The sequence below is a fragment of the Pleurodeles waltl genome, chromosome 11 (assembly GCF_031143425.1).
Source record: "Pleurodeles waltl isolate 20211129_DDA chromosome 11, aPleWal1.hap1.20221129, whole genome shotgun sequence".
Classification (NCBI taxonomy): domain Eukaryota; kingdom Metazoa; phylum Chordata; class Amphibia; order Caudata; family Salamandridae; genus Pleurodeles; species Pleurodeles waltl.
The window spans coordinates 738,994,561-739,013,177 of NC_090450.1; the positions used below are offsets into that span (position 1 = coordinate 738,994,561).

Below are 18,617 nucleotides of genomic sequence, written 5' to 3' on the forward strand. Positions count from 1 at the left end.
GCCTGCTCCAAAAAGGAGAGTGATTCATCATACTCCTAGAATGGTTCATATCTCATCAAGTCTCAGCTTACGTACAAGGAACCTACTAACACCAAACCAGAATGTTCCTATCACCATATATGATGGTTATGCGGATGACGAAGAACCCACAGAGGGCGAGATAACGCAGGACCCTCCTATGGATGGTGGTTCTGAATGGGATGACTATATGGAACCTATGTCAAGACTGCCAACACCACCGGCAGCGGCGGATTGTTTACCGCCAGATGACCTAGGAGAATGCCATGCTCTTGCGGAGAGAGCTGCAAAGAGATTTTGCCTAACTATCCCAGTTAAACAGACAGCTTTCTTTGTGATTTTAAAGAGTCAGCTCGCAAATTGGTTATAGCCATACAAGTAAATGACTACATAAGGTCTGACAGTTTGAACCTGTTGAAGAACACGGCAACAGTGACTGCTATCATCCCTCGTCTGGACAAAAAAAAGTAAAGCCTCAGAGAAAACACAGGCTTGCCTAATAAGACACCTAGGACCAGATTTGGTAGTTATGCAGGCTGCCCAAGGACATTCTAGAAACTAGTCTGCTCAACTCCACCAGACAAGGAAGAGACATGCTTCAACAATATAGGCAAATATTTTTCTGAAATGGCTGCTACCACTGTCTGAGACTCTAATGTCCTGACTATGTTGGGGAGATATCAAAGGCAAATGTGGTTGGATCCTGGAGCCTACCTTGAAGATCTGAATATTTGTCTGAAGAAAAAAAAAAAGAATCAAGTGAAAGCGTTACTTCATCCACAGAGATAATATACACTGCTATGATTGTGGCTTCAACATGTATTCGTCAGCTTGCCGGAGCAGTAGATCCAAGAAAGTGACGTTAGCTTTAAGTAACCTCCTTTAGGCCTGAGGTCCAAATAGAAATTTTGGATATGCCTTTATGATGGCTTGGACTTATTTGGCTAATAGGTATGCAATTGCCTTTTAATCGATAAACTCGGACACAGAGACTGAAAGATCCCTTGGTGTTCTGCAACTGCACTAACTTAACCCTTTCGAGGCGCAAGATTAAGGGATGTTTTACATCTTGTGATGATTACCAGGCATATGAATATCAGCCATACTTGCAACATCAGCAGGGATATCAACAATATCCAAGCAACCGTACAAACAACACCACCTGCGGCCTACTCGAGACAACCTCCAAGAAAAAGGCCAATGGGGACAGGTAGAGGACAAGACCCCTGCAGCCATCAGTAACACGCAGTTGGTACTGGTCACAGCAGGTGGGCATTCCATTGTCACAGTCACATTCCTCTACCCTACGACCAGAAAACACCATGGAACATAACTCTGCACTGGTAATTACTCTGAGCCACATTCTAATCCATTGTTTTTAGCTCTCTGTACCATTATAGATAGGAACCAAACATGTACAAATCAGGGATATACATGCCCCACAAGGGACTGGTCAGGCCATGTCCCCTCCAATTGTAATAACAAGAAGACCAATTTCAGCCTTCTTGGCTTCATGAGTTAGGTTCAACATGTGTCTTTGACACAGTGTCCTCAGGACCCATACCTCCTATTTGGGGCGATTCCTCCATCACAAAAATGATGACTGGAACACTTTGCAACATAGTAACTCAAAGGCTGCCACTTTGTTCTGCAAGTTACTTGTCTTTTATTAATTGCTGCTGTTGACTGATCATTTTTTTACCCCACTGGCTTGTGATTCTCTGAGTACCTTCTCCCTCCCATAAGCTACCAACTGTTTAGGGCTGTTACATTGTTGCTTCCGTCTTTAGACCTCATTTATCCTGCGGGTCTCGACTTATAAGACACTTAACTCACGAGAGGCTGCCCCTTGACTTTTGCAAACGCATTCACCACACTCAGGCATAAACGGCCTATGCATACAAGTATATGGGATCACTAGGAAGAGGTAGCAGTAGTGGGTGGGGGCTCTGAAGTCTTTAAAGGCATCCTAGGGCATAAGTATCTGACCTGTATTTCCTGTATTTTCAGCTACTGTCTTTACTTCTGTCCTTCATGTAATTTCTTCTGCCTGTCAAGTTGACCTCATCAACCCTATGACTGTGTATACATATGTATATTGGGTGCTAAAGCGCACTTGTATCAGCTATGCTGCATCACAGTGTTGGGGCCAGCTGCCCCTTACTTTTGTTTTTTGTGACAGCTTAGAACACATGGAAAACAAAGTGATGCATGAAATTTTTAAATGAATCTCAGCCTCTGGTATTTCCTCTGGGTTGCACTTCAATCCCTCGTTTTTTTTTTATCACTCACACCACATAGATTTTGAATAGTTACAGGAACAGCTAGAGCAAATATCTGAAGATGGAGATTTGGAAACTAAAGGAGGGAAAATCCTTGGAGACATTTTAAGCAGAGAGATAGATCTGAACTCAGTCCCCAACCCACAAATGTGGTGGGCCCCAAAGAAAACGTATAAACTATCCTCTATGCCAATGGACTTGCATCAGTCATATAATAAGGATTGTGCAGTTGATGCAGATCTGTAAAAAGGTGCTGGAGAGATGCATTATAAAGAGCAGATCATTCTTAGAGTTTCTATGAGAACGTAGCTACTAGCAATTCTTAGCCTAATTTACAAGAGAAACTAAATTATCTAAGCCCCTGTGGAAATAGCTGTATCAATCAGTTAGTTCTGATGGTCATGAAGAAGACTTCTAAGAATTCTTATAATCATAGTTTTTATTATTTGTTTTTGTTTATAGCAACACCAAAAATAAAACCAAAAGAGGCAGCCTGTTATAGAGTATAACTTCAATCATGCTGAAAAAACAGCTGCAGTATCCAATGCGAGTGTCACTGTGAGCACTCGCTCACTCAGCAAACTAATGATGTAACATGTTAGTAATAGCTGTGTCTAGACACCTAGCAGCACAAATATCACATTTTTGTGATTCTGTTAGTCTTGATTTCCTGGGAAAGGAAGACTAAGTTGGATATAAATATTATTTAAACAGTCTGAATATTATTTAAACAAGTTAGAATGTCATTTTATAACAGTACAATAATATTTATCATCATAAAAATGTTCTCCAAGATCTCCTTGAAAAGGACGGACTCACTTGAATGCCCCACTTCATCACAGACTCTTTTGAAAGAGGTAAGACACTATGGAGAACGTCTATTCATTGTTTGACTTTCTCTCACTAGCTATCCTTTATACTCCCAGAACTACTAGTAATTTTTGATTTAAAAAAAAACCTTTGTCATACATTTACACCCATCATGTACACTCCTATCCATCCAATTCCTTATCTGCCATGGGTTACATAAACCTCTGAGTGTACACACCAGTTTCCTGACACTTCCAAGCATAGATATAATCGAACCCCCATGAAAAAGAATGAGGCTTACATCTAAGCCTGCGTTACCTAATTTTGGATTGGATTTTCTGGGTGGGGGTCGATGGGTACGTTTCCCATGTGGACCTGTCACGCACAATTTCTGCAGTAGTCCCACAACTCGCATTTTCTCAAGGGGTTTAGTCCTAAATATAGGAGGATCAATCCAAAACTAGGTAACCCAGGCTTAGATGTAAGTCTCATTCTTTTTCATATCTCTATACAACACAGACATATTCATGGTCTTTGTAGTGAGGACTACGTTGTAATTTTTGGTCCTGAAGAAACACCACTTGAGCCTTTTGTGACTTCCACAGGCGTGAAACATGTCGACCTACACATTGGGATAAGGCTAGTTCCCTTTATCCCTCCTTTTTTTCCTTCTTTGCTGTGAGTGCAGGGATATCATTCCCTACGGCACTCCCAGTTTTGTTTCTAACCTTGACATAGGCCCTTTAGGAAGTAAATAAACATAAAGGCTTAAGGGCCTATAGCCAATTTTAATATTCACTCTCCAGTCCTTCACCTCACTCAGCTGCTGGGCCAATCTACTCTAGCACTCAACAAACGGCAGGGATCTAAAGGATCTCCGGCAAAGAGCCCCCTTGTGGGGACTGTCAGACACTGCAGGGCCAGTCCAACGAGGAGAAGGCCCGAAGATGAAGTATGACACCCAGTAGGGTGTGTGAGGGCATTTGCTTCCAACTACAGATTTGCCTAGATTGATCTGCGTCTCAGTAAATCCCTAGTGGGACTTACCAATTCAGAACTGTGTACCTTGATGAATGTACATTCACTTCATCCCTCTCTCTCTTTTTTTTTTTTCACCTCACCCGTTTCTTTCCACAACATTGATACCACCTTGCCTAATGACTATTGTTCTTAACAAATACTCTCTGCTCTCTCTAAAAAATGTGGCCTTCTGGCACGGACAATTACACAATGGCTTTACACTCTGATAGCAACTATTTAATGTCTTCACATCGGTCCTGTATATGTAGTCTTAATTTTTTTTCTTATTTTTGGTTTATAAAAAGGCATTTCAGTAACATTTACAATACATAAAAAGGAAGCGACATCAAAATCAGTTAATCACTGAAACCTTTTCACAGCCTTTTAAGTCCACATTCAGGTATATTTCAGGTATTCCCAGAAACCATCTGTACAATTTTCTTGCGCAAGGTTGGTGTTTTCACCTCACATTAAACTAGTGATGCTTTTTAGTTATGATTTCTTTTTCTAATCCTACCTAAACTACTGCTCCTCACTCTAAACCGCACTCACGTACTATGCCATCACTACAGTGCAACATGGCTTCTATGAATGGAACATTACTTTTTCAGCTTACTTTGTCCTGCATATCAATGGGATTGACCTGGCTAACTTTTCACTTTCAATTACAATTTACTTTATTCAGTTTGGCTCCACATAATAAAATGTCCTTATAAGGCAGCTTCAGTCTCAATTGTCCTACATCTAAGACACTTTTTGAAAAGTCCCAATTTGTTTGTTGCCTTTCTCTTAGAGGACCTTAGCTTTCCCTCAATATGGCCAAGGTCTGAAAGTAACTTCCCATTTGTTCTTCACCTACTCTCTCCCTCAACTTTATCTTAAAATCTATACTATTGCTTTATTTTTCAACACATTTCCCAAACCAGCAAGGACCAAAATGTGTACTAATTCCGACTCCTCTTTATTTGTACCAACATTTGGAATTCTGTACATCAATGACATCAAGCCTACACTCGTGCCAATTAGCCATTTTCAAAGGCCTTCAGAAACTAGCATGCACAGATATTTGCGCTTCCTTACCTCTTTGGCTCCGTCCTTGGACAAAGAAATTTGCGAGTGCTACGTCCCGGACCTGCATGAAATATGATAGGATAGAGAATGTTACAAAAAGATCAAGTGGAAGACCTACTTCATTTACTAACACCTCTTGTTACTGCCAAGGATCAATAGATATTTCACTCAATGAGAAATGCACATTATATGAGGAATGGTGGGAGGTAGGCTAGCCCAGCTATAACATTTGATCGGAAGATAAATGTGGAGAAGGTGATCAGAGTATGGGGTCTGCCTTTTAAGTATATTCTAAAGCCTTAGGTTGAGGTACTTGACTACTCCATCCTGATGAGAGGATTTGTATTAGGCACCATCCCAACTTCTTATTTCATGCTATGTTCCGTATGAGTGTGTAAAAGCTGAGTGGTGCGCAGAAAAGCAGGCGCTAGCTTGAGTCACTCTACCACAGCATTTAAACGCTTTTTACCTGTTGCCCTGGTAGCAGACAGAAAAACACAACAGGGTCATGGTTAGGTGACGCTTGGTTTGTTCCAATTAGGAAATTCAGATTAGACTACTGTGGGTCTGTGCAGCTGAAGAAAAGAGGCAAGACCAGAGCCAAGATCTTGGTGAAAAGCTGCATTAGGGCCAATGTGCAGCATCATACTCTCTTGTTGCTGGTTCTACACAGTGAGGTATGGTAATTCCTGTGATCTTGCAGGGTAAATGGTTGAAAGTAAAATTTTGCAGATAGTGAAAATCTGCTAAATTAGTAACCAGTAATTATTTTGGACTGCTGCTACAGGTCCAAATAAGGATTAAAACAAGGGTCTAAACAAGAGTTTAAAATATGAGAATACCTCAGCCAATGCCTAACCCAATGCATACCTCCTTAATCTCTCAGTTTAATTTATGTGTACACAGATTTAGCAAAGACTCCTTTTCAGATACTCTCTCCATATTCCCCATCAGCAGTTCTGAACTCTGGCTGATAAAGGGAGAGAGAAGAGGTTTTACAGCAATCAAACAAGAAAATGATGATCTGTTACGTACAACATGTGCTCCTCAGCACTCACAGTCAACCGAACATATCCAGTAGAATCATACAAAGACAAAAGTATATCAAACAGGTAAGACAAGTATCCATTTATGTAATAAAGTTTAAGACTACACCACGCAGGTTTGCCAACTAGCTTCATTTCACCTTTCAAGCCACCTGGATTCTTCCAGCCTGATTTTTGATAAACCACACCCTAAAATAGTTTTTCCTCTTCTCTCCTGTAAACACTTCTGTACAGCTTCTGCCTGCTAAAATACAAATGTCTGAAAGCCAATTCTTTTCTGCTGGGATTCTGCTCTCAGATTTGGGAAAAGCAATATTGTCTACTCTAGTTTTTTGAAATTTGATTTATTGTGCATATAGGAGCAGGTATACATATTGAAATATCAAAATTATAAATCCAAATCTTCAAATGATCATAGACACTTCCAGTATAGTGCTTCTGTGCGTAATTGCCACTTTGTTTCACTCTTAAACATCAATTCCCTAGCGCTTCTTGATATTTATTCAGGCTGAGGATAGAACATTATTCTCCCACTTCCCCAGATTCTTTGAGCATAAAGGTGTTCTTTAGATTGAATCGATTTCATTTTACGTTTCCAAAGATCATATGACGGAGGTATAGTTGTTCTCCATTGCTGCAAAATCAAACATTTTGCAATCAAAGATGCAATAAAGAAATATTGCTTTGATTGTATTGACAAATCAGGATAGCTAAACATGCCAAACAGTGTCCCCATAGGTTCTGGCACAAGCGGAACCTGAAGACTCGCACTAATCAACTGGAAGATTTTATCAAGAGAAATTGGTGATGATGGGACAAAGGAAGCAAATATGAAGCCAATCACCTATTTCGTAATGGCATCTAAAGCTCCCTGACCTGGTTCTTGCCAGGAGTCCACTTGGCTCCACCAGCCTGCCTCCGTGCCCCTGACCCCGCCGACTGGACTGAAGTTCGGGGCCCTACACCACCCGACGGCACCCACCTGCGCCTCATCCCTGGTGCCTAGTGGTAGGCATATCTTGCCATTTTAAAAGCATTTTTCCGTGTTCTTTCGTTTTCATTTTGTTTCAAAAACGTTTTTTGCTGTCTGCAATGTATATGTCTGCCCCCATTTTGTATTTCTGCATTGTGTTCCTGCCTCGGTGCCCCTTCTGTAATCCGTTTGCTGGGCTCACCCATTTTTTCAGCTGGCTCTCGCCGGTCCCATTTTCCCTGCCGCTGTGTCCCCTGCGGCCCGCCCCCCTTGCGCACCCACAGGCCCTTCCCTCCCACCTCCCAGCTGCTCCACCCTCCCACCTCCCCCTCTTAATGGTGCCCGCTGCGCGGAGCCCCGTGTGACTCCCTGACCTGGTTCTGGCCAGGAGTCCACTTGGCTCCACCAGCTGCCCCTGACCCTGCCGCCTGCACTGAAGTTCGAGGCCCTCCAGCACCCGCAGGCACCCGCCTGCGCCTTATCACTGGTGCCTAGTGGTAGGCATATCTTGCCGTTTTAAAAGCATTTTTCTGTGTTCTTTCGGTTTTGTTGTGTTTAAAAAGCATTTTTTTGTTGCCTGCATTGTATATTTCTGGCCCCATTGTGTATTTCTGCATTGTGTTCCTGCCCCGTGCCCCTTCAGTACCGCCTGCGCCTGGCCCGCGGCTAGCGCCAGTCCCCCTGGCCTTCGCTGTCCCGCCCCCCTTGGCAGCATCACTCCTCCACTAAACCACACACCCTCAACCCAGGACAGCACCCGCCTGCGCCCAAGCACACACACGGACCTTTCACGTCATGCATGCCGTTTCTCCTGCACCCCCACAAACACCAACAACACCAACATGCCCCACACCAACTTTAACACCCCACAACTACACTAACACGCCCCACAACTACACTAACACGCCCCACAACTACACTAACACGCCCCACAACTACACTAACACGCCCCACAACTACACTAACACGCTCCACAACTACACTAACACGCTCCACAACTACACTAACACGCTCCACAACTACACTAACATGCTCCTCAACAACACACTCCACAACAACACTGACACACTCCACAACAACACCAACACGCACCACAACAGCAACAGCCCCCGCAACCACCTTAACTGCATTCTCCTAAACATCCACTCCATACACAAGCACGCCATCGAGCTCTGGGACCTGATCACAACACACTCCCCTGAAATCACCTTCCTCGCGTAAACTTGGATGAACCCCTCATATGAACCCGCCATAGCCATCCCAGAAGGCTACAAAATCTCCTGTAGAGACCGTCTAAACAAACCGGGAGGAGGCATCGCCATCATACATAAAAGCACCATCAAGATCACCACCAACACCCACGACACCATAGACAGCGCAGAACACCTACACTTCTTAATTCACATTAACGCCAACACCACCCTCAGAGGAACCCTCATTTACAGACCACCAGGACCCCGCCCCCCTTTCTGTGACGCCATCGCTGACAACATCAGACCCCATGCCCTCACCTCCACAAACCTTTGCAACTCCCTCTCCAACCACTCTTACCTCAAAATTCTAGACATACACAACAGCTTCACACCACCTGCACTCACCATCACCCCCCCCCCCCCCCCACCCCCCACTCCAACCAACTGCACGCCTGGGCCCCTACCAACGATGAAGAAACCGAAGAAACCATGAACTCCATCCACTCAGGCTCCCCCACAGACCCCTGCCCCCACCACATCTTCAACAAGGCCAGCCCAATCATCACTCCCCAGCTCTGCACCACAATCAACAGCTCCTTCGATGCCGCCACCTTCCCAGACTCCTGGAAGCACACCGAAGTAATCGCACTCCTCAAAAAACTCAAAGCTGACCCAAATGACCTCACAATCTACCGCCCCATTTCTCTTCTTCCCTTCCCCACCAAAGTCGCTGAGAAGCTAGTAAACGCCTGCCTGTCACACTTCCTAGAGGAAAAACAATGCACTTGACGCCTCCCAGTCTAGATTCCACAAGAACCACAGCACTGAGACGCCCTCATCGCCTGCACAGACGACATCAGAACCAGAGTTGACAAGGGCGAGACTGTTGCACTCATCCTCCTGGACCACTCCGCAGCCTTCGACATTGTTTGCCACCAAACCCTCCAAACACGCCTTTTCGATGCAGGAATCTGACACAAGGCCCTGGACTGGGTTGCCTCCTTCCTCGCCGAAAGAACCCAGAAAGTTCACCTCCCTCCCTTCCAGTCCCCAGCAACCAAGATCATCTGCTGGGTCCCCCAAGGGTCCTCCCTCAGCCCTACCCTCTTCAACATTTACATGGCCCGCTCGCCAACATCCTCCGCCCTCATGGAATCACCATCATATCTTACGCAGACGACACCCAGGCCGTCGTCTCCCTCACCAGGAACCCCAACACCGCCAAGACAAACCTCCACGCCGGACTCCCCGACACTGCCAAATGGATGACAGCAAGCCACCTCAAACTCAACTCCAACAAAACAGAAATCATCATCTTCGGCCCCAACAAGACAGTATGGGACGACTCCTGGGGGCCCACCGCCCTGGGACCAACACCCTCCACCCACGCACGCAATCTCTGCATCATCTTAGACTCATCTCTCTCCATGGCCCAGCAAATCAACTCTATAACTTCCTCCTGCTTCAACACCCTCCGCATGCTGTGAAAGACCTTCAAATGGATCCCCATAGAAACCAGGAAGACCGTCACCCATGCACTCATCAGCAGCAGACTAGACTACGGAAACGCCCTCTACGCTGGTACCACAGTCAAGCTTCAGCAGAAACTCCAGCGGATCCAGAATGCAGCCACACGTCTCATCCTGAACCTACCACGCCACAAACACATCTCCACCCACCTCAGAACCCTTCACTGGCTACCCATCAGCAAAAGGATCACTTTCAAAATCCTCCATCCACGCCCACAAATCCCTCCACAACACGGGACCAGTCTACCTCAACGAAAGAGTGAACTTCCACACTCCCACTCGTCTCCTCTGCTCTGCCACAGTCCCCCGCATCCAACGCACCACCTCCGGAGGCAGATCCTTCTCCTACCTTGCCTCCAAGACCTGGAACTCCCTCCCCACCAACCTAAGACCCAGGACCGCCTTACCTTCATAAAACACCTCAAGACATGGCTTTTTGAACAGTAACCCCCCTGTTTTGCTCCTTCCTCCCCCCCCCCCCACAGCCCCTTGAGACCCTACCGGGTGAGTAGCACGCTTAATACATTTTTTGTTTGATTGAAATCATTTACTCGATATTGATGGAAACATCTTGCTGGGCCGCAAAGGTGAATATTAAAGCAACCACTTTGTAAAAAAAAATGACATCCTCTTAAAGTTGGCGCCTCTCAAAGCCTTTAGGAGAAGACAACGTACTGCTTCCAGGACTGAGAATCGATTACACAAGCTGTTGCGTTGTTATCCTACTTAAAGCAGGAGAAATAAGTTTTTCTGACAGCTCTTCTTGAAGAATACAGTATCAATTCGACCCCAATTAGTTTCTGAACACACAATACTTGTGTAGTATTGAAAGAAAGTGATTCAGATGAGTAGTGGGTTTGCGAAACCTGTTGACTGGATATAAAACAAATCTGAAAAAATGAAGAAAAAAAAATAAAAAATTGAAAAGTCTGGGAATGCAGGATTATTAGCTTTGAGTTTGGCCCATGTTTTAACATTGTCTCCTTCTATAAAATCTTGAAGTTTAAGAAAGCCCAATTCAGCCCAGTCATCTATAACTTTCCTAGTAAGAAGGAGCCCAAATGCTCCAGCTTCTTGAAAGGAAACTGATGGAGGAAAGCAAGTAAAATGATAAGAATGTTGTAGCTCAGTACCTCTGAACCAAAGCAAATATGGGATCTTATATCTAATACGTTTGAGGAGCTACAGCATTTTGAGAAAATGAAATAATTGGATATTATTTTCGAGAAGCATCTGTTTCAGATAAAAGTTAGAATCCCCTTGCCGTGTAGTAGCAGCATTTACAATCCAAACTTTATAAGCTGCCTCACAATACTTCTTAAAATGGGGTAAAGCTAAGCCTCCATCCTCGACAGTCAGCTGGATTGATTCCAGCTGAATATGAGGCTTTTTGCTTGTCCGATGAATTCACGTAGTATTGCAATTGGATCCTTGAAATGTTTTTGAGGAACCTTAATCATAATATTCAAAAATATGAATAAGAATAGGGGAGTATCATCATTTTGACCAAGGCGATATGACTAATTATCATTAAAGGAGAATTCTGCCACATACACATAAGAACTTGTGCTTTCTTAAGATTGGAGAGATAGTTAAGCGAACAGAGGTCTGACATTTTGACTACTCTAGTTATACAAAATCATCTTTGCCACTGCAGCTAGCACCTTTACTCTGATTTAAAAATTAACCAAAATTATTGTTTGTTATCCGCCTGTCAATCTTCTTAGGCCTCTAGTGGGAAGTTTATAGGCCTAGATCAGATCTGACTTTCCATCAATGACTTCAAGGTCCAGTCACCTCTCTAGAATAATATAAAATTCACTGCCATTTTAAAGTACCCTCTGCTCATATGCACAAGGTTTTCTGCCCATGCTTAATTTTCCAAGCTGTCAACTTGGTTTGCAGATCACAAATCAATGGCGCATCATACACTGAGAACTTTTAAAAGTCTTTTGGCTGAGCCAATCTCTTATTTTCTGCCATCCTAATTTGTTGTCAAGGGAATGCACTTCCTACTCCACCTATGCCAGTCCGAATGACAGTGATTCTATTTTGCTTTCAACAGTAACTTGCCTCTTGTGCGTGTAGGTTTTTTTTTTTTTTACTCTGTTCTGATTCCAAAATTTTACATTCTTGAAATGTCATGCTTTCTCCATCAGTTTTCCTTACTACTGAAGATCTGCTGTGTATATTTTAAAAATAGTACTGGTTTTTGCTTTTGGTTTCCCTTTACTGTTGACCATAGTAGCAAGTCAGTACCTCAAGGGTCCACTCTGTGGGGATTCTGCTGCATCTTCATTGGGAGTACAAACCAACTCATAGCCTTGCTGCCTTCAGCTTTATGTGCAGGTACCAGAAGGTTCCTAATCATGATTTAAGCATCTGGTGCTCAAAGAACATTTCTAGATGTTCTCTTGTAACACCCTACGCCCACTACGTCTTCCTCACTAGCAGTGTAATTAACTGCAATTTCTCCAAACCATCTATCAGCTGTGCTCCTGATGTACTCTCATCCTACTGCTGCTAGCTCAGGGTCCACCTCACCATCATCTGTTGTGAGGCTGTTTGCCTACAGTGTAAGTGAAGGTGTTTGTTATTAAAACATCTAAGGGATATTGATAAAGAGTCAAAAGAGTTTCACAGCTACTGGGTACCTTTCCAATATTGTAGACCTTTGTTCACCTTTGTTTACTCCAGAAGAAAGCACCAAATGTTGACCCTTGTCCCAGAAAATGTTGGCATTCAATCTATGACAATAGAATCACCAAAAAGCCTTTCCAGCCATTTTAGCTGCTTTTTTCTTGCCTTGAGCAAGAGGGATGACCCTGGCTGGAAAATTGCAACATTATACATGGCATACTGGAACGAAAAACAGAATTGTTTTAATCTCATTTACCACAACATATCATGGCATTGTGCAATGACAGGCACATTTTTATTCATCATTGAAGCACCCCTCGTTTATCAATGGGACACGTTTTGAAAAAAAAAATGCCAGGTCAAGTTTTTTTTTTCAATATGGCAGTGGCTGGGCAGAGGATTGGTTGACCATACTTAAAATGTGGCTCTTAGTCAGAGATGAAAAATGAGAGGAACATGGTGAAGATATTTGTATTTTTGCTTTTTAATGAGATGCATCTACTATTGCAGATGTAACTAAGGAGAGGATTAGTTCAGCTCCTGCATGCTTGGTTATTGACTGCACATTTCAGATGAGGTCCATTTCAAATAATAGCAGCATTTTATATAAACGGATCCAGCTGGCTTACCTTTCCTGTCATCCATTGCTTTCCAGAAGTGGGCACGCACTTTCTCAGTCCTCACAGAATCAAGGTCACTGTCAATAGCTACACTGTCAAAGTTCAACACTGGAACACCTTGGAAAATGACAGGAGATAACAAACATCTGGGTTTACAACAAAGAAAGTACATCCACATTTTACAACTGTCTTACAATGATGGTGTGTGGTTTGAGGTTTTGTGCAGCTAGGGTGCATCCTTCTTGCAATACTGAAATGGGCTACTTAGCAGTAGTCCTTCCATACCTTTCCCCACATCCTAATCACAACATGGTTCAGAAAGACATGAGAGCGGACTGCAATGTGGATCTGATGTAGAGGCGGGAGTTTTACCATAGGGTCCATACCAAGGATCATGATTGTCAACTGCTATACAGTCACCATGTGTATTGAGTTTAAGGATGCAAGGTGCCCAAGCCTGCAATCTAGGCTAATGCACACAGTTATTTTCTGTACTGGTTTATCAATTCTGAGCATCTGAACGTGGGGAGATCATGATTTCCTGATCCTACCAATATTAATTCCTTAACATACTTCTCTCACAAAACTGCATTGAGCACCCGCGACATTCAGCACCTGACTAATATCTAAAATATCCAGCATCTGTATGACAAAAACAGACATACAAACTGTTATTGCCTTCGCAAACATGTCACTCAGGAGTTTGTGACTGAAATTTGTTTCTGGCCATGTACAAAACCCATTTCACATGTTGGCAAAGTTTCACCAATTCCAAATATGGGTTAGCTGCTGGGTACATATAGTCAATAATTTGCAATGGAAGGGATGCTCTTTGAGCCCCTTTCATCTGAGAATTAATGAAAACATTTCTGGAGGAATAGCCAGTGGTCCAGGGGACCATTCCCAACTCACAGAGAAACCTTTTGAAAAAGGGAGCTTTTCTTTTTATTTTTTAAATCAGGCCAGTTTCCTTCAAGTAAAATGTTTCTTGAATGATCGTATTAAAAAAAAAAAAAAAAAAAAAAAAAAACAAGCATGGTGATCTGCAGGCTACCATTCCTGTGACCCCCGACCAATTAACAGAGTAGCAATTTGCGAAATACCTAATGAATTTGAAATACGCAGTTTGAACTGTTACTCAATCCACATCCTTATTTTGAGAACTTACCTATTACTAAATAGGTCAGTTAGCAAAATAAGTCTCTAGTTGCAAAAAGCATGCTCACAGAACTTTGTTACATGTGGCTCGTGCTAACAGGAACCTGAATTAGTGTCTCAAGGCAGGTAAATAAGAGAGCAGGGTTGGGAATATACCGTTCCATCCCAGGAACTATCAACAATTATCTGTGCTGAATTATGTCTAGAGATCGGTCATTATTAAACATATATATATATATATATATTTTTTTTTAAAAATTTTTTTTTACTTTTAGGTCCATATCAGATAAGTTGTTAAGCCTAAAATGTATATGATGACCTCCATGATGTTTCAGTAACAGGCCTGCAAGAGTCCACGATATGGAACCTACACAATTTAGCATAAAGTACATCCGGCTAATCACCATTATGCCGTTCATCTGTTTTGTGCCTGAATATTGGAGGCATACAAATTTCACCTGAAGGTGGTGTCATTTATGTGGAACATCCGAAGGACCCATATAAATAGCAAAACCTGTAACGGTTAATTAATGGCCCAAATACGTGCAAGCATACACACATGTAGAGAGGCTGTAGAACAAAAAAAAAACTGTATATTATTGCCCAATCATGACAGTGAAGGGTATGGACGGACAGACAGACAGACAGACAGACAGACAGACAGACAGACACACACACACACACACACACTGTAGAGCAGAAAACTATGGATTACTGTAAAATATTGCTTTTGAGGGGGTTTGGTGAAGTAATAAAACACCCAGTAATCAGGGGCATTTGTTCCTGGCAGTCCATTAGGGAAGCTTAATGAGCAGTTTCAAGCTTCCATTACATCATCTGAGGTTTAAGAAAGGTGTGACAGTGAATAAATGGGAAAATGCAGCCTGATGGCTTTCACTGAAAGGTGAAAAAAGAGGTCTGTCTCTTAAAGAGTTCAGTGATTTGCATGTCGCACAATGCATTGCACTCGCCTCACAGAGCCAGCTCATTCTTTCTGGTAGCATTGATGATACATCTCATTTCATATTTGCTTTCCAATACCCAACCGTACTGAGCCGGGGAGGCTTGTGGGTAGTTTATAGGTTCAATGAAGATTCCTCCAATCCTACAAGTAAGTAATCTTTTCTTCTGCATTGTAGACTTTTCATGGATAGTCATTAGTATTAGAATAGCACAGCAAGCTATTTCTATTTTTTTTTTTTTAACAACCATAATGCAGCTGTCAGGCAGCATTAGGGAAACCAACAACATTAGTCAAGTGTACTGATTATAGGAAGACATAAAAGAGACTATTTAAAGAGATTTCTCAAGGTTTTCGGACCCATTCCTTCATCTGCTTGCGTGTCTGACCCTAAGCAATAGTGTCTTGTAGATGTGTAGACAGACGCCCATGTTGCTGTCTTACAGATGTCAGCGTTTGGTCCCTCTGAAAGACTGAGCCTTAGGTTTCCAGAGAAGAGGTAAGTTTGCTAGCTGGTAGCATAACGTGATAGAGGATACAATCCATCCTGCTACAGAGTGCTTGGATGTTCTAGACCGTTCCTGAACTTGCCATACATGATAAAGAGATTGTGGGACTGTGGCATTGACAGTGAGGCACTATGTTGGCTTGCCTCATAGTCACAAAACCTTTCTACTCTAAGGTTGTCCCTTTGTGACAATCAGTTCCTTAGTGATCTTCCCCGAGTTCTACCCTTTTTAATGTTTATACTCAGCCACTGGCTGATATCAAAGAACTCTTTGGCTTTTTAATAACCTCCTACACAGAAGATGCACAATTATCACTCTCTCCCAGAATCCCAGTTTAACTGCCCTTCAGTTGAATCAGTCTTCTGGAGGTGGCAACATGGATGGGTGACAACTGCTTAAAACTTGAAGTGGAGAAAACAGAGGTTTTGCTATTAGGCAACCAAACCATATTTGGTCCCCTGCTTAGGGGCCTGCGTGCTTGGGTCCTTTTCCTTACTCAAAACCTAGATTCAAAAGTAATGCAAAGCAATATTTCATCTTACTCCCCTTAGTTGGGCTTGTCAATAAGCCTAACATACAGTGCCTCGTACTCTACTCGGGACCCATAATCCTGCATAACATATCAACCACACCGGTCCAACATACCCTCAGTCTGGGACATTCCCATGTTATACGTATAAAGTGGGCAGGTTGACCACCAAACCTGGGGAAGCAACCTGATCTATTCAGGAAGATCCTATGCAATCTCTGTCCGATTAGATAAGCATGGTGCAAATAATAAAACTTTGTCACCCTAAATCGTGCATTACTGGATGGGTCTTACACTTTAGCACATATTTATTCCCTATCTGTCAATGGATCCCACAGCACCTCACATCGGACTCCCTCCAGATCCAAGCACCTGTCTGCTTTCAGTGCCATGTAGAGGCGTGAGATCATACCCCTGATCGATCCCACATCCAGCATCAACATAAGAAATCTAGGAGTCTGGTTAGATCCAAAAACTGAGAACTGAAAATCAAGGAAATCACCTTGCAGCCAAAGTCTTTGGGATACTAAGAGTCATCAGAAATATATAAAGGTTTCTAGCCCCCGTCACTAAGAAAACAGTAATTAAAGTTATAGTAATCTTGTGTCTGGATTACAGCAACATTCTCTAATGTGGTCTTTATCAAACAAGATTAAACAGATTACAGAGAATTCAAAATTCAGTAGCACGGATGCTGTTAAACATCCTGAGACATGCTTCTATCAGGACAGGCCTAAGAGAACTGCGCTGGCTACCGATTTAAAAGCAGATCCAATATAAAGCCTTGTGTTAAAGCTAACAGGCACTGTCAAACTCGAGTCCATTTTATCTTCAAACTCTGATTAATCCTTATGCCCTGAACGAAATTTGAGAACTTGCGTTGCCAGGCAAGCGCTGGTTCCTAAGATTTATAAAATCAGAATCAGGGTGCCTCTTTATTTTATCACTCCAAAAATCTAGAATAGCTTGCCAGTAAAACATCAGCAAACAACTGAAAACTTAGCTTTTTACTAATGTTAACCTTTTTACCATTAAGTACTGTGCAGCCTGGTTTCAGATAATGTAAAATCTTAGCACTGGGATGCTTCATAAGAAACAGTCAGGCACTTCACAAAATATCTCTATTCATTCTTAACAAAGGGTTGTGTCATTTTTCTCAAGTATTTCCTTTTATCTAGGTAGAAGAAAAGGACTCTTATAACTGCTGGAGAATAAAGGGCATGTTCTGCAGCTGAGGAAGGATTGGGAAAGAAAGTAGGAAAAGCAATAGTTTGTTTAATACGAAAGCCAAAAATTCCTTTTGGGAGAAAAGAAGGATGTTTTCTCATTACCACCCTAATGGAGTGGAACATGATGTAGGGATGTACAGTTGATCATGCCTGCAACTCACTCACTCACTCTCAATGTGGATATAATGGCAACTAGTAAAGTTGTCTTCCAGGAGAGAAGCTGCAATGTAGCTTTCTGTATCAGCCCAAAATGAGAGCGTGGTAGCTTTGACAAAACAACGTTTAACTTCCAAAGTGGACAGGGGTATCTAATTCGAGGAAACACTTCCTAAAGTCCTTCAAAAAAGTCTTTGATGACTGGCTACTTAAAGAATGATAGGTCATTCAGAGATGTTCTGTAGACTGTGATAGTGGCCAGATTAACGGTTACTGATGTGTAGCTTGGCTTGGACTAAATGAAGCAGGTTGGGCAAAATAACGTTCTCCTGACACATGGTTGGACTGTGTCCATTATCCTGATACCAAATGCAGAATATTTTCCATTTCATGAAATAATCTTGTGGAGGAATATTTAGCTTCTTTCAATATTTCCATACAGTGCACTGGAGGATTCAAATGGCTACACAGTCTGAATTCAAAAGTCATGTAGCCAAAATCACTGATGTTAAGGTGGGGTATTGAACTTGCCCCTGAAGCCTGGTCAGTAGATCTGGCTTGCATGGAAGTCTCCTGTGTAGTTCCATGAATTTGTGTAAAGGGCTCTGCCACCACTGCTGTCTCAGCCAATCTGACGTTATTAATACATTTGTTGCAATTATCTCACATTTCAATATTACTGAGTGGATTAGTGGGAACAGTGAGAAGGCAGAAAGAAATTGACTTGAACAATTGATCAAAAGGGCATTCCCTTGAGACCTCTGATCTGGTAGTCTGGATGCAAAGTTTCTGAATTTTTTGCCATTGTGAAAAGGTCTATAGAAAGTGTTTCAGACTCTGAAAGTGGCTTTTAAGCCTTTGCCATCTAAGACC

General features: G+C 42.6%; 1 protein-coding gene across 1 annotated transcript in view; it reads right to left on the minus strand.

Moving 5' to 3' along the window:
* LOC138266081 (trichohyalin-like) overlaps positions 1-18,617 on the minus strand; it is a 475,778-nt gene that overhangs the window by 358,841 nt on the left and 98,320 nt on the right. Inside the window, exons 7-8 of the mRNA XM_069214443.1 lie at positions 13,212-13,319; positions 5,211-5,262 (exon numbers count right to left, since the gene is read on the minus strand). Coding sequence (XP_069070544.1) covers positions 5,211-5,262; positions 13,212-13,319 — 160 coding nt within the window. The remainder of the gene's footprint in view (positions 1-5,210; positions 5,263-13,211; positions 13,320-18,617) is intronic.